The sequence below is a fragment of the Urocampus carinirostris genome, chromosome 4 (assembly GCF_059441175.1).
Source record: "Urocampus carinirostris isolate Australia breed hairy pipefish chromosome 4, RoL_Ucar_1.0, whole genome shotgun sequence".
Classification (NCBI taxonomy): Eukaryota; Metazoa; Chordata; class Actinopteri; order Syngnathiformes; family Syngnathidae; genus Urocampus; species Urocampus carinirostris.
In genome coordinates this window covers 3,360,410-3,383,958 of record NC_142352.1, presented here as the reverse complement: position 1 = coordinate 3,383,958, position 23,549 = coordinate 3,360,410, and the positions used below count along the sequence as shown (strand labels likewise).

At 40.7% G+C, this 23,549-nt stretch overlaps 1 protein-coding gene across 2 annotated transcripts in view; it reads right to left on the bottom strand.

Annotated features, from left to right (window-relative positions):
- Window positions 1-359: 359 nt before the first annotated feature.
- Window positions 360-23,549, bottom strand: part of znf536 (zinc finger protein 536) — a 391,766-nt gene continuing 368,576 nt past the window's right edge. For both annotated transcript variants that reach the window (XM_088333467.1, XM_088333466.1), the window contains exon 9: window positions 360-2,458. In XM_088333467.1, coding sequence (XP_088189593.1) covers window positions 2,337-2,458 — 122 coding nt within the window. In that variant the 3' untranslated portion in view covers window positions 360-2,336. The remainder of the gene's footprint in view (window positions 2,459-23,549) is intronic.

Here is a 23,549-nt window from a genome sequence, read left to right as displayed (position 1 = left end):
CAACTTTTTCAAGGAAAAAAAAATATCTTCTCCTGGCCCACGTTTTTTTCCACAAGCTGGTGTGCCGGCTCCTCCCATAGGCTCGCCCGGAAAGCCCCCACGTGGGCTCCACCATCCCGGAGAAGAGCGTCGCGATGTCTGTTCTTGTGCGTCTGATTATGAATCCTTAATACTTTGCAACAACGGGTTTTTTTGCGATGAGACGTCTTATTGTGTTTCAAGTTGTGAAAAATGGGGCAGGCAACTTTTCAGTGTCTGCTAACTTTTTGTCACGAGTTTCAGACACTGACTCTACCCACCTCTGCTTTCAACCACACAATCGTGTCGTGTTTTTGTCCTCACGTGAAATGTTTTGAGCATAAAACACAGTAAACAGCATTTTTTTCTCCATTTTTTATTTGTAATACATTTGATTTTTCTTATAAGTACAGTTCAGTAGTTACAAAACGAAGCATCTGCCATGAGGAAACAGCCAAAACACAAGACACGAGGAGAGGACGCGGAACGCGAGCGCCCCGTCGTCCTCCCGAGAAAAAAGCCACATCGATTATAGATCCGAAGAAAAAAAATCGGGGGGTTGTTATCGGTATTATCGTTACGGTGATCGGGACTGTACATGAGAATCCTTCTTTGCACGTAAAAACCAGAGAAAAAAACAAAATGACGTCGAAACATTTCACCATGTCACACGTACACACAACTTTCAATTTCGCTAACGTTCGGGATCTTTGTCGTCGTGGATTCGTCCCGATACCATCGCAGTGCAAAATACTCCCCCAAAAAAAACGCAAAAAAAATCGTCCGAAGAAGAAAAGAGAGAAGCGTAGGAGACGATTGTCTTTTTTAAAAAACATCTTAGAGGACAATGTTAATTAAAAAAAAAAAAAAAAAAAAAAAAATCCACTTTTTTTCGCAGCGCTTGGTAACAAATCCGAAGCCGCGCCCCTTTTGGACATGTGACCTTCGTCCGACCAATTAAGTTGCGTATTTCGGAAGGTTACAATTATGGCGCCGTTACGATTGGCTGAAGAAAGTCAACGTCGTAAATTGGTTTCGAACCAGTTTTCCGGTTATGGGAGGCGACGTGGCGGCCATTTTGAGTTATTTTGAACATTTCCGTACTTACTTTATGTGTGTGTGTTTATGTCTATAATTACACACATGTAAAAAAACATTACATATGTGCGTATATATATATATATATATATATATATATATATATATATATATATATATATATATATATACATACACACAGTATGTACGAAGCAAAGATTCGGGGGAGGGGAAAAAGAAGCAAAGCGTACATCTCGGAATGGCTAGCACGGCTACTTAGCTTAGTCCAAGCTAAGGCTCTACACGACACGTCAGTTTATTCCAGTTTCTTATTTTTTTGTTTGTTTTCCTCACAAAGTAAAGTAAATACATCATCATCTTCATCCTCAGTAGTATTTAGCAACAACGACAGGTGGCAGTATTTTTCAAAAAAAAACCAACGTGTTTTTTTCTTCTTTCTTTTAATTCTTCCCGAGAAGAACGAAGGCTTTATAAAGGCCTGTTTTTTTTTTTAAATCTTTACGACGCTCCTTGGGAACGTCTTTCTAGATTTCTTTATGTACACGGAGAAAACAAGTGTGGGAAGGGGGGCGGACTACATCAAATCAAGCGCTCCTTTTTCACAATCATCGACAAAACTTTTGTTCCGGGAGGGAAAAAAATCCAAGGTGACTGATTGTTTTGTTATACTGAAAAAAAAAACAGTTTTACGTATTACTTTGGGCTATTCAGATTACAAACAAGATATAAGTTGTAATCCGAAGTGGTCACTAGAGGGCGCCGTTACCAAAATGGCTGCCCAGATAGCAAAACCAAACAACTTATATTCTCCAGGAATGTCCAATGAATCCGAATTGACATTTTTCACCATTTTGGATTGCATTCTGACCAAGAATTCAAGTTAGCGATTAGCTTCTTTGCTAACAAATCCGAAAGAAAACAAAAAAATCAGTCGCTTTTTCCGGAAATCTTATGCTGAAAGTCCTCTTTGTCTTCGTTTTTTTGTTCCTTTTCCTTCGTTCCTGTTTCTCCACAAACCCGGAAACGTCGCTAACAATTAGCCATCGTGCTAATGCGGCTAATCTACAGAAGAATACATTCCGAGTACGATTATATTTCAGTCTTGCTGTTGGAACCGGGAAAGAAAAAAGTTATTTTTTTTCGTTAGGCCGAAAGAGGACAGGAAGTGCTCGTCGTCACAGGTAGTTTCAAAACAAGAGTTTTTTTTCTGCCTTCCGGAGAGTTTGTGGACCCTGGTTTTTAAATAAAGTTTTTGGGGTTCAGGGTGTGGGTGAGTCCAGGTGGGCCAGGTCGTCAAGGTCGCTGTTGAGCTGGTCCTGGTCTAGGGTCAGGACCGGGTCGAGGGTCCCCGGTTGCTCCTCCTCCGACAGCCACGCCGGCACTAGGAACGAAACATGAAAGGTCAGGGACTGAGATTTTGCACAATATTTGTCAAAAACTTGTGCTAGTTTAACATGAATTTCCTTTTCTTTAGACCAGGGGTGTGCAAACTACAGCCCGCGGGCCACATGCGGCCCATGCAGGTTTTCGGATCTAGACCTCCAGACAAAACCGGTTAAAATGGCATGACAATAGTAAAGTGCTACAAATAAAAACATGGGTTTTTGTGCCAACTCTCTCCTTTTGTGTGTCTACAACAAAAAAACGGAAAAAAATAATCCAAAAAAAAGAACAAAACCAAATATCATATATAGTGCTTAAAAACAGGGACCTCATACACTGTATTATTTTGCTTTCATTCTGAAAAAAATATATTACAAATATGCTACTACAGTAATAATAATACAACATTGAACTACAGAAATATTTATTTCCCCAGACATATGAAAAAATACAATTACAGTAATATTCCAAAAATACTTCTACAGAAATACAACAAAATTACTAAACAAAAACTGCAAAACTAGATATCATATATAGTGCTTAGAAACAGGTACCTCATTATTATTTTGCTTTTATTCAAAATTATTAAAAAAAAAGTACTACAAATATAGTACTGCAGTAATATTATAATACAAAATATAACTACATAAACATTACAAAAATACGACTACAGTAATATTACAAAAATACTACAAAAATACAACAAATATACTAAATAAAAACTACGAAACTAAATATATAGAGTGCCTAGAAAGAGGTACCTCATTATTATTTTTCTTTCATTCAGAATTAAAAAAAAGAAGTACTACAAATATAGTACTGCAGTAATATTATGATACAAAATAGAACTACATAAATATTACAAAAATACGACTACAGTAATATTACAAAAATACTACAGGAATACAACAAATATACTAAATAAAAACTACAAAACTAAATATATAGAGTGCCTAGAAACAAGTACCTCATTATTATTTTTATTTTATTCAGAATTAAAAAAAAGAAGTACTACAAATATAGTACTGCAGTAATATTATGATACAAAGTAAAAAGAGATAAAAAATATAAAAAAAAACACAACTACAGTAATATTACAAAATACTTCTACAGAATACAACAATAACACTACTATGAAAAAATACTACAAAAATACAACTAAACATATTTGTACAGAAATACTACAAAAATGCCAATACATAATACTATAATACAAAACACCACTAGAGAGATAAATACTGCAAGAATACAAGTGCAGCAATGCAACCAAAATTCTACTCTGGAAATACGACAAAAATACTACATAATACTACATAAAGCTATGGTAATACTGTACTATAGAAATGATACATATATACAACACAAATTCTACTATGGGAATACTACAAAATACAACAGAAATACTACAAAAATAATATAAATTAATAGTAGTACTACAAAAATTATCATAAAACTACTGCAATACCACCAGGATGCAAATTTGCTATCACTGCCCCTGATCTTAGCAACAGTCGACTGGGGTTAATGGATCGCGGTTAAAACAGAGCAGTTCATTTGAGGGGGCCACAATCGCACCCTTCAATAGCCTGAATTGGAGAAAAAAACACTCTTCCATTCCCAACCCCAGCAATAGTAGACCAGTGATAATTGATCCCGACCCCAACCGCAGAACTGGATTGCAGCCTCACTCCATCTTAGGCAGGGAAAAAAGCGATGTCATGCATGACGCAAATTTGCTATCTTGGCCCTCACTCTCAGCAATAGTCGACCAGGGATAATGGATTGCAGATAAAAACAGTGCAGTTCATTTTAGGGGAAACAAATACAAATGATAACTCCTTATTACATTGTATTTTCCTTTTTCCTTTAATTACCTTTATTTTACTATTTTTTTGGGGAAAATTTACATTTATTTAGGTGTATAAGAATAAAAAGTATCTCTTTTTTTATTGTACTATTTTTTTGATAAAGTACCCCTTCTTATGGTATGTATTTAAATTATAATTTATCTCATTTGTAATATTTTCACATCATAATCTATTTTGTCAATAGATAGATAGATCGATCGATCGATCGATCGATCGATCGATAGATAGATACTACAATAATAATGATACTACATAAAACTACGGTAATACTGTACTACAGAAATTCTACTATGGAAATACTACAAAACACAACCAAAATACTACAAAAATTATATAAATTAATACCACAGTAGTACTACAATATATATTTCTTTTCTTCTTTTCTCGTTATTCATTGTACACTTATTTTTGAAAAACTAGATGTTATTGTGCCATTATTTTAGCAAAAATATAAAAATTTATCTATTTGTTATTATAGAACGTATTTTGTTTAATTTTTAATATTTTTTGGGGGTAAAATTAATTATTTATGTACATGTTGTGAGCGTTATAATTCATTAATTACTATGGTATGTATTATAATTACTATTTGAAATATTATTAATTTAAAATATTATTGTTAATAAATGTGTATGAGCGAATGTAATACGTATTGATTGTTCGTTATTACTATTATTGGTAAATGACTGGGTAATGTATTATTGTTATTAATAAATAATTCTAATCACAGTTATTGTTTCTAAACAGTGTGTAGATCCATTTTCTCACACGGTTAGTCCGTGCCTCCCCATAATTATATTTTCTATTATTTATTGTTGTATTAACCATTGTGTGTACTGTATGTTTATATTATATTTTCTTATTGTGCACATTCAATTTTCTGTCTATTTGCTCCCTGGCATTCGGGTGCAATGATAAAAGCGGCCAGAAGATGGCAGCGCAACACAGCGAGTGAAACTCAACAGGACGTCGCAGATTTCCCAGAAGAAGCGAAAACAAAATAGGATCACAATCATAAAAATAATAAACGATTAAAAGGATAAAACATGGTTTCCCCTGTTGCCCTTCAAAAGAAATGACTCTATTTAGATTTCCATACATGAAATTTGCTTTGATGAGCTCCAGATTCCCCTTTCACTCTCCATTATGGGAAGGGTTTTTGCGTGTTTTTGGGGACTTTTCACAAAAAAGATAAAGGGAAAAATGTATATAGCTAATGCGCATGACGTTTGTATTGGTTTCTTCCTATCCTATCCTATCATGATTTTTTTTTCCATCTCGAAATAAAAATGCATTCTTTTTCATACAATAATTCAAATCACATTTCTTTCTTATTTTTCTGAAATTTCGAAAAAGAATTATGATCCACAAACGAGCCAATCAGAGCATTCTTGTGGCGGTTTCTGGTACTGCACAGGCCTCATCCTGAGAAGAAGGCCATTGGAGAAAGGTAGAAGAAAGGAAAAGGAAAAAGGAGCAGGAGAGTGAGGCCAAGGCCCAGATAAGCAACAAAAAATGAAGGCAGAGTCAGGGCCTGGCGGAAACGAGGCCTCGTTCGCCTGCCGATATCCACGCGGCACGGTGAGAACATTTTCTTCACAAATGGATTTGATCACAAAAAAGGAATCAGCATCGGATAGTGTACAGAAACAGAAATGCTTACTATAATTTTCTGAATACAAAGCAGGGTTCGTGCAAGGCCAAATTCAAGGATTTTTCAAGCACTTTCACGGCCAATTTTTCATTTTTTCCAGTACCTTTCAGTGTTCATTTTAGCTGTGAAAAGTGATGGGTCCCGGGAACCCGCATGCTCAAAAATCTATGGGTCCCAACAGAGATCTATGGGTCCCCAAAATGTTGTGTTATCGGGGTTGAAATTGTAAATCTGTGACAAATATAATATATAATATAATATAAATCTATATATTCATTCAGTTTTAATCATCACAGTTAATTGGTAATACAAAGCAGTTATCACCTCAAATTTTTCAGTTCATATATTCTTTGTGGTTTGCTCTCCTGCCATAGTTGTAATGCCTTCTCAAGGTCCAATCCATTATCATCCTCCTCATAGCATAACCAGGAATATAATTGAGTCCATTTTGGCAGAAAAGTCCTTTTCTTGCTAGTATTCTTTTGTTTATTTTCTTTCGTCGAATCGTTCGCTTCAAAACACATGTTTTCCTTGCCTTCGCGGTCTTCTGAAGAATTTCTCCGCGGTTTTTTCGTGCCGGAATTATTGCCGTTGTTACCACTTTCTGTGTTATGTTTCGACTTATTACCGACACTGAAGAAATGACCCATTTTTTGTTGATTTGCACCTAATACCAACTGTTTTTTCGGAGGCATACTTCTCTTTCACTCGACAACTGCCACAACAATGACGTCATCTCGTTTGCCGAGATCGGCGTGAGACCAAAACAACAATGGCGGATCTGCCTGACGAAAAGTTTGGAATGCTGTAAATCTTTATTTAAAAAAAAAAAAAAAGTAATCGGGTAATAATGACAATTTGGTGTCAAAAACGTTGCGTCCCGGGGACGCACTTTGATTTGACCCAATGCGTCCCCAGCAAAAATGATGCGTCTAGGACGCAGGGACGCGGGCAAACAAGAACACTGACCTTTTAAAGTAAGAAATCCAACGCCAGTCTAAATTATTTTCGCCATCAAAGTCATCTTGCTGCTAACACATACTTTGAGCTATTTTGAGCACAAAAACAAAAATAAAGTACTGGATTTTTAAAAAGCAGAAAAAAATGCCAAATTTGGACTCATTTTAATGATACCAATTGCTCCGAAGCAGAGTGCTTTAAACCTTTCAATTTTATAAAGTAAATATTTTTAATGTTTTATTGTTTTACATTTTCAGAGATTTTGTGTTGTTGTTCGACTTTAAATCTGTTCAGGGATACTCTACAAAACATGTGAAATTACTAGTTGATACATAATTATGTGCATAATGTGATTATTGATGATATATCGAAAAAAAATAACCCTAACCCTAACCCAAAGAAGAAATCCGCTTCCTCTTCCTAGTTTGTGTGTAAACATACTATACTGTATCTCCAGCGCGCCAAAAACATTTTTATTCTTTAATATCTCGTGCATCCATTCAATATGGTTGGTGTAAAGTGTAAAGAACAGGCGAGTCGTTTCTTTTGAAATAAAGGTGGAATAAGAAAGCTTGCGGTTGAGAAAATGGTCGGAATGCTTTTTTTTCGGCCACTTTTTACCACGGAGGAGGAAGTCGCCGAACTCTTGAAGCTCATCTTCTAAAAGTAAGCTAAACTTAATTCAATTTATCTTTATAGAGCATATTATCTTATGAAAGTGGAATAGGAAAGCTTGATGCGGTTGAGAAAATGGTCCGAATGCTTTTTTTCGGCCACTATTTACCACAGAGGAGGAAGTTGCCTATCTCTTGAAGCTCATCTTCCAAAAGTAAGTTAATCTTAACTTTATACAACATATTATTTCATCAAATGTTTATTTTTTAGTACAAAACAATACAGCTTACTTGTACAAGCCTTAAACTTTTTTTTATAAACCTTGAATATACAAAATATAGCACTGAAGCAACTTACGAAAAATTTCAACTTACGAACGATCGTTCGGAACCTCGTTCGTAAGTAGGGCAGCATCTGTATAGCTACAATTTGAGTAGGCCTTCAAAAATGAGTCAAAATGGCAAAAATTAGCAGCACGGTCACGCAGTGGTTAGCGCGTGTGCGGCACAGTTCTGGGGTCATGAGATCAAACCACTGTGTGGAGTTTGCATGTTCTCCCTGTGCTTGCGTGGATTTCCTCTGGGCACTCCGGTTTCATCCCGAGTTCGAAAAAACATGCATATCAGGTTAATTGGCCGGTCCAAATTGTCCCTAGGTGTGAATGGGCGAGCAAATTGTCTGTCCCTGTGTGCCCTACGACAGTTCAGGGTGTCCCCTGCCCACTGCCCGAGGATGGCTTGGATGGGCTCCAGCACCCCCGCGACCCTACTGAGGATAAGCGGTGCAGGTAATGGATGAAGGGTCGAAATTTGCCGGCACCAGCACTTCCCATTTAAGAGCGACACTGTATGAGTTAATCAAATTTGAACTAAAAGCACCAAAACACAAAAGTACTAAAAGAACATAAGATGGCAGCTGTCAATTTTTAAAATCTTGGTCCTGAACGGGAAAAGCGATTGCGGAGCCGACTTCCCCAAGGCAGCGACTTTTCCCGTTTGCAGGTTCAAGCTCAAGCCAAACGCTAAAAACAAAAAACAAATATGCAAATAAGAACGCAAGGAGAATGGAGGAAGTGAGCATATACTCCCCCCCCTCTCTCTCAAACACCCCCCGAAAAGCCCCATCCGTATTTTTAGCCGTTTTTAATGAAGACGGGATGTTTATAGACGGGCTGGTTGTCGCTTTCTGTGATTCGCACAAAAGAGAAAAATCCACATTGCAAAACTCCCACCCCCCTCCCTAAAAAAGCGCTCCGAGCTGCAAGAAGAAGCCTCCGCGGGATTGTTGACTTTCTCTCTTTTCGGGCGACAAAAAGGCATCAAAAGTCGCGCGTGTTCGGGAAAGTGGCAGAAAACAAGCAACGGAGAGTTTGTGTAGTTCATGAGTATTATTTGATATGCCTCTTTCCTCTAAACTTTTATGAAATAGATGTTTGTAACTGGATTGGGGCTGCAACAACTCATCGCCGAAATTGATTAAAATCGATTATTGGAAGCATTGGCAACTACCGTATTTTCAGCATTATAGGGCGCACCGGGTTATAGGGCGCACCCCCAAAAAATAGATTTGGGTCCTATGTCTTCCATAGATAAGGCGCACCGGATTATAAGGCGCTACAATGGGAACGTCGACAAAACAGTCAGATAGTTCAGTCCAACTTATTACCCCCTTAACATTCCGAAAGCTTGCAAAGAAGCAAATACGTGTCGTTGACACATGCGGATGCAGTGTCTGTACGATGTCACTCAAATGCATCGTTCCAAATATCGTTCGGAAGGTTAAAGTCTTGGGATTCAAGAAATGCCAACCATTCCTTAGTTTCTATTTTCTTTTTCGCTCGCAAGTTTACTGTGCATATGACAATAAACACTTGGAATTGAGTTTAATTTAAAAAAAGACCCATCACAGAAACATCGATATCACTCTGAAACAAGATACTGGGAAAATATATAGCCGGAGTAGCTCACCGAAGTCGTTGCGTTCAATAATAATGTGCAACCATGGTCCTCTTATATCCGTGAGTGTAGTAAATCCAGCAGAATAAAATATTTACAAATACAGAATAGTAAAACATGCTTTCTCTATGCCGTAGACAACAAACCAAACCTTGCTATTCATATTCATCTTTTTCGGCCAATTGCAGGCTTTGTTTTGTCCCTTTAGCCTATGCAAGCCCCTAAATGATAAAAAGGATCCAGCCCGTTTACCTCCGAATAACTTTAGCCAATAGTGATCGATTCAAATGATGATTGACACATTGGTTAGCCAATGAAACGCCGGTATATAAATCCCATCATAAACCGCGGAAATGTAAATTAAAATGTAAATTAAAATGTTTAAAACAAAAAAATATATAAATCATTAAGTCTCTCCTGAATATTTGCATGTAGGAAAACAAAGTGCTAAGCTTTTGAGGGACTGATTCAGATTCTTCTGTCAGTGATAGACAATGCACAATGTTTTAGGACCATCCACCCATCCATTATCTGCACCGCATATCCTCAGTAGGGTCACGGGGGTGCTGGAGCCCATTCCAGTCATCTTCGGGCAGTGGGCAGGGGACACCCACAACTGGCACACAGGACAAACAACTCACTCACTCATTCACACCCAGGGACAATTTAGAGCGGCCCATGAACCTGACATGCATGTTTTAGGAATGTGGGAGGAAACCCACGCAAGCACGGGGAGAACATGCAAACTCCACACAGGATAGTTTGATCCCATGACATCAGTACTGTGCAATGAATGGGTGAGTGTGAAGCACATTGTAAAGCGCTTGGAGAGATCTTTAGTGACTTGAAAAGCGCTATATGAATGCAGACCATTTACCATTACCATTTACGATTAATATCATTAAAATGAGTCCAACTTAGGATCATTTTCCAGCCTTCACTCTTTTTTAAAAAATAACAAAAAACCTAGAACCGCAGGTTCGAGACCGTTCTCCATCTTGTGGAAAGCTCTGCTCTCTGAGATTTGATGTGCAACCTCAGTGGAAATGTCTAAATCTAAGGGCGTCACAAATAAACATGACTTGACATGAGGTTTTTGAGTTTTTCCTTGCCCTCATGTAGGTTTTGGATCAGGGGATGGTGTCATAATAGTCTGTGGTTTGCAATAATCTGTGCAGCCCTTTGAGACTCTTTGTGATTAAAGGCTATACAAATTAACAGGACTTGACTTGATGTTTTGGAGTTTTTCCTTGCCCTCATGTAGGTTTTGGATCAGGGGATGGTGTCATAATAGTCTGTAATAATAGTTTGCAATAGCCTTTGATCTGTGCAGCCCTTTGAGACTCCTTGTGATTAAAGACTATACAAATTAACAGGACTTGACTTGAGGTTTTGGAGTTTTTCCTTGCCCTCATGTAGGTTTTGGATCAGGGGATGGTGGCATAATAGTCTGTGGTTTGCAAAAATCAGTTTCAGCCCTTTGAGACTCTCTGTGATTAAAGGCTATACAAATCAACATGACTTGACTTGAGGTTTTTGAGTTTTTCCTTGCCCTCATGTAGGTTTTGGATCAGGGGATGGTGTCATAATAGTCTGTGGTTTGCAAAAATCTGTGCAGCCCTTTGAGACTCTTTGTGATTAAAGGCTATACAAATTAACAGGACTTGACTTGAGGTTTTTGAGTTTTTCCTTGCCCTCATGTAGGTTTTAGATTAGGGGATGGTGTCATAATAGTCTGTGGTGTGCAATAATCTGTGGTATGTGCAGCCCTTTGAGACTCCTTGTGATTAAAGGCTATACAAATAAACATGACTTGACATGAGGTTTTTGAGTTTTCCTTGCCCTCATGTAGGTTTTAGATCAGGGGATGGTGTCATAATAGTGTGTGCAGCCCTTTGAGACTCCTTGTGATTAAACAAATAAACATGACCTGACTTTTGTCCTCCATTATCCGCCCAACCCCTCTCTCCTATGCTCAGAGAACAAAAACACCGGTATTAACCAATCGACCAGTTAACTAAAAGTGAGGTAGATGACATTTTTTTTTCATTTTTCATAGAAGTTTGAGACCCTGGCAGGGTCATTAAGAACCCTGGCGGCCCGCTAGGGTTTTCCAAACACTGTGATTGTGTCCGGCGTGTCTTTTTTACCTTCTCCCTTCAAGACCGAAGCACGCCATGCCTCACACATCCTACAGAGAGCGCCACCGAGTCCCTCGGAAGCCATTCGACCTCAAAGTTAACGAAACCAAAGTCAAGCTGTTAATAAGACTCCTTTTTTGTTCCTTTTTTAAAAAATAAAAAAGTGAGTGCGTTTGTTCTGCTCTGCGGCGCCTCTCAAACTCTTTCCTGGGCTGAAAGATTGGCGTGCAGATAAAAGCTCCGCCGAGCAATTTAAGCCCAAACACTGGCACGCCACAATCTGTCTTGTGTGCCTGATAGCGCTTTCCTCCGCTCGCCTCTCCAAATTACTTTCTTTCATATCTAATTATATTTGCTAATGATCTTATAAGAGAATAATGGAATGTGCTTGATCTATTACCTTTTTTTTGTGCCCCCGCAGTGCATAAATACAATGCGGCTGCAAATGACTGCCGCTGATGGGAAGAAGTGTTTTTTTTTTCCCTTTCTTTCCATCTTCTTTCTTAATGTTTTTGATGAGACGGGAAAATGAATATGGGAGCGGCGAGGTCTTTGAGGTCATCGCTTTCGCCAAACGTGCCGAAGATAAGGCCTGCGGGCTGGATCGGGATCGATTTGATCCGGTTCGCCATATATTTTTGAGTATGTCGAAAAGAGGAGCGAGTCTTTAGTTCAGGGGTGTCAGACTCATTCTACCTCAGGGGCCACGGGATGGAAATAAATCTAGCGGGGGCCGGACTAGTATATTAAGCAGACAGACAGAAAGACAGAGAGAGAGAGAGAGAGAGAGAGAGAGAGAGAGAGAGAGAGAGAGAGAGAGAGAGAGAGAGAGAGAGAGAGAGAGGGAGAGAGAGAGAGAACAAAGAGAGAGGAGAACAAATGGAGAGAACAAGAGAGACAAAACAAGAGAGTCAAAGAGAGAGAAAGAGAGAGAGAGAGAGAGAGAGAGAGAGAGAGAGAGAGAGAGAAAGTGTGTGTGAGAGAGAGAGAGAGAGAATGAGAACAAAGACACAAAGAGAGAACAGAGGACAGAGAGAGAGAGAACAAAGAAAGAGAACAGAGGGAGAGAGCAAGAGAGAGAGAAAACAAGAGAGTCAAAGAGAGAGAGAGAGAGAGAGAGAGAATGAGAGAGAGAGAATGAGAACAAAGACACAAAGAGAGAACAGAGAAGGACAGAGAGAGAGAGAACAAAGAAAGAGAACAGAGGGAGAGAACAAGAGAGAGAGAAAACAAGAGAGTCAAAGAGAGAGAGAGAGAGAGAATGAGAGAGAGAGAGATAATGAGAACACATACAGAAAGAAAGAACAGAGAAAGAGATAGAGAACAAAGGAAGAAAAAAGATGGAGAGAACAAGGGAGAGAGAAAACAAAAGAGTCAAAGAGAGAGAGAGACAGAGAATGAGAGAGTGCGTGAGAGATAGAGAGAGATAGAGATACTGAAAATAAATACAGAAAGAGAGAATAGAGAAAGAGATATAGAGATATAGAGAGAGAATGCGAGAGAGAGAGAATGAGAGAGAGAGAGAGAGAGAGAGAATGAGAGAGAGGGGGGGAGAATGAGAACAAAGACAGAAAGAGAGAACAGAGAAGGAGAGAAAGAGAGAGAACAAAGGAAGAGGAGAACAGAGGGAGAAAAAAAGAGAGAGAAAGAGAGATAGTGAAAGATGGAAAGCGAAAAAGACAGGGAGAAAAACACAGAGAGTAAGAATGAAAGAGGAAAAAAGAGAGAAAGAAATATACAGTGAGCAAAAAGTAGATCAAGGGCATTTTCATCAAACATGAGAAAATATTTTTTAATAAATGTTTCATTATGAAGCAAAATCAAACTGAGCCGAAAATAAGTAAAATAATCGCTCTTTTTCTCACATTGCAAATGACCCTAACTCCCCCCTTCCCTTCGCCATGGCCCTCCGGAGAGGGGCCATGACAGCCACTCTAAAGCCGAAGCATTAATGGACGGAAATGGCATTCGATCTCTGTTTGATCTCCTAATCATTGGCGCTCAAATGATAATTAGTGCCCTCACAATCCTCTTGCAGACTGGGGGAAGAGCGCTTAATGGGGGGTGCTGGGGGCACATATAGAAATATCCTGCCATCCCTTTTCCTGATGATGGCAACTGACTGACTGAAATCATGAAAATGAAAACCAAAACCTAAAAAAAAAAAAAAAAATACTGTCATCCCTCATTTATCAGGGATAATGCGGACCAGAGACCCCTGCAATATGTAAAAATCTGCATTTTTAACAGTTTCTCTTCCCACCATCGCTTACAGCAATTGTCGACCAGGGATAATGGATTACAGTCGTGGGTGCTGTTCATTTTAGGCTAAAATGGCACATGGCACAATATTGCTCTTTAACCTTGCTCTTAGCAGAAGTTGACTGGGGATAATGGATTGCATAAGTGCAGATAATTTTAAGTGGGCCACAATGGCACACTTTAGCAGCACCAAACAAAAAAAAAGTACTCAGCCAACCCCTTGTTCGCAGCAATAGTCGACCAGGGGTAATGGATCACAGTCGTGGGTTCTGTTCATTTTAGGCAAAAATGGCACATGGCACAATATTGCTCTTTAAGACCCTGCTCTTAGCAGTAGTTGACTGGGGATAATGGATTGCATAAGTGCAGTTCATTTTAAGTGGGCCACTATGACACATTTCAGCGGGCCAAACAAAAAAAATGTACTCTGCCGGCTCTTGCTCTCAGCTCTAGTCGACCCGGGATAATGGATCATGGCCACAGCAATGTATTTCATTTTAGGCAGGCTAGAACGGCTCGTCTCCCGACAAAAGTTCCCTATGCCAGTTCATGCTCACAGCAATATGGGATTGGGGATAATGGATCACGGCCTTATGAATGCAGTCCATTTTAAGAGGAGAGAATGAAAAAAAATACGAGCGGCATGTATGACACAGATTAGCTTTCTCGGGTCCCGCTTTCAGCAATATCCGACTTGGGATAACGGATTGCGGCCATGCATTTTATTTCAGATAGGCCAAAATAGCAAGCCTTCTGCCAGTCTTCAGGCACAGCAACATGGGATAATGGACGTGCACTTGAATGAAAATGAAAATGACCCAAAAAAAAGAAAAAGCCACTACTTTTGCAAAAAAAGTGCTTTGCTGGTGTTCCTTTTTATATGTATCATATACTTTCATTTAACATTTGTCAGGTCTAATTGTCTTACATAAGACAAAAACAATTACAATGTATCCTTTCATGTAAAAGCGCTGTTGTGCCTTTAATACAGCTTCCACTTGCTTCACCTTTTCACAGCGTTCATTACCAGTTAGCTTTTATATAGTTGGCATGTTTCGTCTGCCTGTGCCTGTTATTATATTCTTTGAAAACAGCCACAGTCTGTTGGCAAATCAGGCAGACGCAGTTGTTTCGGAATTTGGTGAAAAAAAACTGTTTTTCCCACTGGAAGCGGTGGCCCTCAGAGTCAACTTTCCTTTTTTTTTTCAATTAACAGTCGCCATGTTGGAAACAGGGTGGGCTAAAATTCTCACAGAAAGCCAAGGGCAAGGTGGCCAAAGGGCTACTGCTGTCATGATTACCGTTGTAATGCACCTGTTGGCGCCAACTGCCTCGGACTCTGATTGGCTCTCTGTCCCTATTTATACCCACTCCTATCCCCTTTTGTCAGTCCGTCTGCGAACCTCAGTTAACACTAGGCAAGCCTTTTTCGACCCTGACTCCTACCTGTTTTGCTCCCGTCTGTCCCCAGGCTTCGACCCGTTTTTGATCCTGACCACATCTACTCTCCCGTCCCGGCTTTCGGACTCTGATTGGCTCTCTATCCCTATTTTAACCCACTCCTATCTGTCCCCTTTTGTCAGTCCGTCTGCGAACCTCAGTTAACGCTAGGCAAGCCTTTTTCGACCCTGACTCCCACCTGTTTTGCTCCCGTCTGTCCCCTGGCTCCGACTCATTTTTGATACTGATCATGTCTACTCTACCGTCGCAGCTTTCGACCTCTTTCTTTCCCCGACCACGTCTACGCTCCTTTCCTGGCTTACGATTCGCTTCCGAGCATGTTTTTGCTCTCCTGTCCCGGCTACTGACGCGTTTTCCGTTCCCGACACCGCCATCGCTCGATTCGGAAGATCCTGCTTCCTGTGTCCAGCAATCACCGGATTGTGGGCGCAACCCTTTCTCTTTCTTCCAATAAAACTTGTAAGAAACGCAACGCAAGTGGGTTCTGACTCCGTTCTGTTCCTGAACACTGCCTTCATCTGGTGAAGTGCTGATTTTTTTTGTTTTTTTACAAATCTATTTTCTACTGGGGACAACATTACAGTCGGGCCATATATTATTCATTTTATGACAGAGAACCAGTTAAAATAGGATGACGGGCTGTAACTGGGCCCCAGGCCGGATTTTGGACATGGGCTCCCTGCGGGGCCCCATTGAGAGTAGTGACAGCCACTTGCCAACTAATACGCACTGTCCCTTTAATCGATTCCAGGTTGGAAGTCGAGGTGTGATTTCTGTATTCCCATAAGAATTTATTTAAAGGAGGAGGAAACTTTGCAACCTTGTTAGTGTGTAGCGCTAAAAGAGGATGCTTTCGGGTGTCGCTCTTCCTTTAACGATGTAGTTTCCTCTTTTTTTACAGCCGCACGAACGCAGCGTGGCGGCCATTTCAAGTGTTGGCCTTTCAGCGCCCGCGCATTCCCGCGCCATTATGCGACACGGCCCATGAATAAAAGGCCGTATTATGTTACGGCCTACCCCCCGCGGCCCCCCACCCTGTAAAAGGGCAAAAGTGGAGCGCTTTTTATCTGCTCAACGAATCAATCAGGATGATGTCAGTGCTAAAGAATCACAGAGTGTGTGTGTGTTTTCAAATTCAATTACTTTTTGTGGAGGGAGGAGGGCTTGCACTTTTGTCGTTTTTATGATGTTTTATCATTCGGGAACTCGTGTAATCCCTATCTACTTCACGCGGCCTCACGCAGTTGAAACGTGTTAAGAGATCCGTTATCCCCTATCTGATATTGCTGCGAGTGCCCGGCGGCTGCTTTTTGCCGTTTTGTCGACCAAAAAGGCACTTTTGTCAGGAGGTGTGGTGTTCTAGCCCACCTAAAATAAAATGCACGGTTGTGACTACAATCCATTATCCCCATTCGACTATTGCTGAGAGCAGTGCATATCCACCCTGAGTTTGGGCCCATGAAGCGTGCCAGGCATCCCATCTATCTATCTATCTATCTATCTATCCATCTATCCATCCATCCATCCATCCATCCATCCATCCATCCATCCATCCATCCATCCATCCATCCATCCATCCATCCATCCATCCATCCATCCATCCATCCATCCATCCATCCATCCATCCATCCATCCATCCATCCATCCATCCATCCATCCATCCATCCATCTATCTATCTATCTATCTATCTATCTATCTATCTATCTATCTATCTATCTATCTATCTATCTATCTATCTATCTATCTATCCAGAAATCTATCTATCTAGACATCTATCTATCTAGACATATATCTGTCCAGACATATATCTATCCAGACATATTTCTATCCAGACATATATCTATCTATCTATCGAGACATAAATCTATCTATCTATCCAGACATATATCTATCTATCTATCCAGACATATATCTGTCTGTCTGTCTATCTATATATCTTTCTATCTAGACATCTATCTATCTAGACATCTATCTAGACATCTATCTATCTAGACATCTATCTAGACATCTATCTATTTATCTATACATATATCTATCTATCTATTAATCTATTGTGGTCCGCAGAAAATGAATTGCACTGTTTTGGAAATGATCCCTTATCCCCATGCAGCTATTGCTCGGAACGGGGGCTGAGTGAAAAGGTTTGTGTCCTATTTGGGCAGCTTTTGTTTTTAGGTCTTTCTGCCTAAAATGAACTGCACCTATGCAGCTGCGATCCGTTATCCCCTAGTTGACTATTGCTGAGAACAGGGGCCAAGAGAGCACATTTGTGTCATGCATTACAGGTTTTGTTTCATTCTTTCGGGCTAAAATGAATTGCACTTGGACAGCTCCAATCCATTATCTTCAATCCTGAATTGCGGCGAGTGGGGAATGGCAGAGGTTATTTTGTGAGGAGGTGTGCTGTTGTGGCCCACCTAAAATGAAAGGCATGGTTGTGGCAATTATCCATTATGGCCATGTAGAATGAACTGCAATGTTTTGACCGCAATCTATTACCCCCAGTTGACTATTTCCAAGGGGGCTGAGAGAAAAAAAAACGTTCTCTTGTGTGGAGGCTTTTTTCTAAACTGCATCCGTGCAACCACGATCCATTATCCCCTATCACATATTGCTGCAAGGGACAGAAGGCACCCTTTTCCACTTTTGTGAGCCATTCTGGTCCGCCTAAAATGAACTACAATGAATTGGCTACAATCCATTATTACCAATTGACTTTTACTGAGAGTGAGGGCAGAGATAGAGCAAATTTGTGGCATGAGTGACAACTTTTCTTTTCAGTTCTTTCTGCCTTGAATAAACTGCAGCCGTGCGGCTGCGGTCCATTATCTCATGCCAACTATTGCTGCGAGCAGGTGCCGATAGAGCGTATGTAAGAAAAATATGGGGGGAGGGTGTGTGCATTCTTGGCAGATTTTCGCATATTGCAAGGCGATTCTGGACCCCATCGACAGTGATAAACAAGGTAATAGATTACAGTAATATCATTTTTTATGGGAAGAATAAATTCAGACCAAAACCAAGTAAGACCTTAGTCTACCATGTGGAATGGATTCTAAAGCCGAAGCAAAACTAACCATTGAAGTCAGAGTGAAACAGTGAAACGAAGATACAGAGTTGGGTAGTAAAGAGTCAGATTTACTCTGTTACTCTGTACTTGAGTGTGTTTGGGGAAATTTTGTACCTAGAGGAGTTTTCACTATACTTTTACTGTAAATATGTAAAGAAGAAACAGTACTCTTACTCCACTACATTACATTAAACATTCCTTAAATCCCCTCAACGTAAGTACATGTCTGTGTGTCTCTGCTAAGGCGCAATTACTCTGTCAGAAACCTCGTTTCATTGATTTAGATTTGACCAGGGTCCCAAAAAACCACCAGGTTAGGACCGTGGTATTATAAATGTACTGTATGTGTAGTGTATATAGCTGTAGCCTCACATACATTAATACATTTTTTGAACCCACAGAGGGTTCACCCAATTACAAAGACCCTTAATTTATTGTTGTCTGGATGGGATGAATAATTTGATCTGATTGACTGGTTGTTTAGAAAAAAAACGACGTTGCCACAGTTACTCAGTATTTGAGTCGCTTTTTCAACTAGTACTTTTTTTAAATTTTATTTGAGTAAAATTTTTGGCTACACTACCCACCTCTGCATAGAAGCAACTATGGCGGATGTAGATCAGGAGGCGGAGCTAAACAGCAAATGGGCCACTAATATATAGGACAGCGCGTTATATGGGACAAGCCTACCTTGGCCTTCTACATACCAAAAATGCTACGAGAAACTTTTTAAGCGTCAATTTTCGGGAAGAACATGAGAAAAATTGAGTAAAGTTGGCTCTGGGAGAGGCCAAGTGGAGTTTTGGCAGAAGCACCGGCACCTTCACCTCCGGCGAGGAGACGAAAGCGCTAATGGAGGAAACGCCCGCTAGCGCTAACAACGAAATCATCGTGGAGAAATGCGTTGGGGTCTCGTCCAAAGGTTTATGACTTTTAGGTTTCATTAGCCCAGGAGAAAAACTTTATTCATATATCATTGGGGCAATCAAATTTTGTTAATTAGGGCCAAATGGACACGAATGCGGATGTTCCAATTGTTGAAAACAAGAAAACAAGAAAAATAAAATACTAATGGCATGATATCATAAAATGTTTTAGGAGGAATAAGTACAATATCACAATATTATAACTAATTTTTGAAACATTTTGAGGAATAGTAAACCCATGGGGTCATTTTGACCCCACTTAAGCAGCCAAGGGTGTCAGAATCATAATAGACGGTGGACCCAGACGCGTAACGTTTTCACACAAGCTTTATTTTACAGGAACGGGGCAGTCATGTGCGGGAACACAAACGCCAGCGATTTGGCGATCGCTGGGCAGAAGAGATTAAAAAGGGACAAGACAGATGGGATCGATACCAGATACAGGATACACGAGCAGATACCGGACAGGGCGGGACAGACTGGATCGATACCGGATACTGCATACATGAGCAAGATATCGGACAGACGGAATTGATCCGGACACTGGATACAACAGCAAGACACCGGACAGGACGTGACAGAAAGTATCAATCCTGGAAACTGGTTGCACAAGCAGGATACCGAACAGGACAAGACAGACGGGATCGATACTGGATACTAGATACGCGAACAAGATACCGGAGGGGACGGGATCGATACCAGATACTGGGTACATGAGCAAGATACCGGACAGGACAGAGAGAATCGATACCGGATACTGGATACTGGAGCAAGATACGGGACAAACTGGATCGATATCGGATATTAGATACATGAGCAAGATACCAGACAGACGGGATCCATCCGGATACTGGATACAAAAGCAAGATACCGGACAGGACGTGACAGACGGGATTGATCCCGGAAACTGGTTACACGAGCAGGATACTGGATTGGACAAGACAGACAGGATAGATACCGGATACTAGATACGCGAGCAAGATACCGGACAGGACGGGATTGATACCAGATACTGGATACATGAGGAAGATACTGGAGGGAACAGACAGAATCGATACCGGATATTGGATACTGGAGCAAGATACTGGACATAGCGGGACAGACGGGATCGATACCGGATACTCGAGACTGGAGCAAAAACATTTTTTTCCAATTCCTCCAGTTTTTTACAGGATAAAATATTTGAATAAATCCCATGACTGTATTAAAAGGCAACCCCACGACTTTTTAATTTTTTTTTATTTTAATTTTGACCAGCTCGGTGGCCTTGGGGGTAGGGCGCCCGCCCCGAGACTGGGAGGTTGTGGTTCAAGCCTCTGCTGAGTAATACCTAAGACTTAAACATTGGTACCCGTTGCCTTCCTGCTTGGCGTTCACTATTAGGGGTTGGAATTGAGAGGTTTGGTCACCTAATGACTCCCAACACTTTAGTTGGGTTGAGCGAGGGGGCTGGGAATCCCCTCCTCTGAATCAATCTCCCAAAAAGAGTCAGAAATGACTCTAGCCACCTCCCACCAGGGGGATATGGCTGTGGTATATATATATATATATATATTTTAATTTTTAGTTCTCTTTTAATAGAAGTTAAGACACGTGAGAGTTATATTTAGGACTTTTTCAATGTGGTGTAGCTTGCTTCTTAAAAAAATGTAAAATATTTTCTTTTTAGGGTTTTTTTCAGTCAAAACGGTCCCCCGACCGCTAACGATTCATAAAACATGCAAGATGAAACAGGGGTTCTGGATCGGACGGGGGGCTCGAGCTACACGAGGCGAGAAGACATTACAAAGCGGAGCGAGCTTTTGGCAGCGGCGTTCAAAAGAAGCAAGCCTGGCATCACTTTTAAAGAGCAGCCACAGAAGAAGAAGACCCCCCTCCCTCCGCATCCCTGACCCCCCTTTTGTGAGTTCTATCCCCAAAGCCTCGCTTGCGCTATGATTATGTAAATGTAAACAGGATTTCCCGCACTTGCCGCTCTGACCCCTTCTCCTCGCAAATCTTCCGTTTAAGAGCAATCCCCCCAGGGTGGGCGAGGGAGCGAGGGAGGAGGGGGATTCAGCGCCGCTCTTACTTAACGGGATAATTGAGAGGGAGTAAACCTTTTCGAGACGGTACGAGTGAATTCCGACTGTCGAGTTCAGCCATGAAGAAAGTGATCCTGCCATATTTGTGTCCATATATATTTCAATTCAATTCATTTGGTCCCTTTAGGGAAAGTCAAAGTAGCGGGGGTACAGTCAGTGCTGTCGCAGCAGAGCATGCGCCAAATGATTTATTTATGGCCCCTGGTATTCCCAGGCGGTATACCATCCGAGTAGCAACCAGGCCTAACCCTGCTCAGCTTCCAGATGCCGTTCTCATGGTGGTTTGGCCAGGACCAGAACGGAGACAGGACCCACTTCTGAAACTGATCAGAAATACACACCTTGAACAAATAAGTTTAAGCCTACTTTACAGTTTCTCACAAGTTTTATTGGAAGAAAGCGAAAGGGATGCGCCCACGACCCGATAATTGCTGGACGCAGGAAGCAGGTCGTTCGTTCAGGATTTTACCTTCTTTCAGCTCGCTAGCCCAACCCATTCTGAAAACCTCCCCCCTTCTGCGCTGTGTTTTATTGAAGTCACAATGGTGGAAAAGTACTGAGACAAAGAGAAAAGACCACAGACCACCCCCTTGAACACATAAACAAAGACAGGAAGACTAGGTAAAAGGGAGCATGAAACTGATCAGAAATACACACCTTGAGCAAATACGTTTAAGCCTACTTTACAATTTCTCACAAGTTTTATTGGAAGAAAGAAAAAGGGTTGCGCTCACGATCCGGTGATTGCTGGACGCGGGCAGCAGGTCGCTCTGAATGCGAAAGTGGATCACCCACATAGGGGTCGATACCAGACCGGACGGAACAGACAGGTTTGACATTAAAGCAGGATATCGAAAATAAACGGGACAAACTAGACAGGAACGTTACTGGAAACCGATATTAAACAACAGGAGGGACAGTATTGATATCAAAACAGAATATCGAAAATAAACAGGACAAACTAGACAGGAACAAAACTGGATACATATATTAAACAACGGGACAGACAGGATTGATATAGAAAATAAACAGGACAAACTAGACAGGAACAAAACTGGAAACCGATATTAAACAACATGACAGGCAGGATTGATATCAAAACAGGATATCAAAATTAAACAGGATAAATTAGATGGGAACGAAACTGGAAACAGATATTGAACAACGGGACAGACAAGATTGATATCGGAAATAAACTGGACAAACTAGACGGGAACAAAACTGGAAACCGATATTAAACAACGGGACGGATAGGATTGATATCAAAACAGGATATCGAAATGAAACAGGACAAACTAGACAGGAACAAAACTGGAAACCCATATAAAACAGGACAAAATAAACGGGAACGATACCGGACGGGATATACCAACAAGAAACAGGACCGAGTCTAAACCCACGTCTTGCGGGGCAGAGGTTTGTTGACGGACTGACAAAGGAAGAGTGAGAGCTTAATTAGACGGAAAGCCAATCTGTCAACGAGCCGCAGCCGGCACTACTCGGGAGGGGCCAATTGGGCGCCATGGCAACTGTGACAATAATGTCATTGTTTCTTTTTTCAGAATTAAATTTTCTCCTGCTACAAATAATCAAAAAATAACTTATCACAGAAAAATGCACTGATTTACATGCCGACAATCGAGGATAGTGATCAAATTCCGCTTGATGAAAAAAAACTATTCAGGGAAAATTTTTGATCCAAGTTTAGCATCCTTTCTCTGTTTTCGGCGTGAGACGATAAAACGCGAGCAAAAATCGTTACTCAAGGAGAAAAGGAAGGCAAGAGGCTTAAGTATGAGATCGATTGTGACATCAAGTGAAAAAAATAAATAAACCTCTTTGATTGGACTTTTCATGCGCTAAGTGAGAGCAACCTTCTCCTGAACTCCCGTTTTAGCCGCGGCGATCCATAACCTTTTTCCTCCGCTTCCCGTTCGTCTTTTTCTTGTTTTCCTGTTCCCAAGGCCGCCCGAGCCGAGTCATGAGAACGGCGGCCGGTAAACGGAGGCAAAAGCGTACCTGGATTAGCCGCCATTGACAAAATCACCTCGTTGATGGACGCCGGGCTTCAAAGAGTCTCCGAAGAGATTAG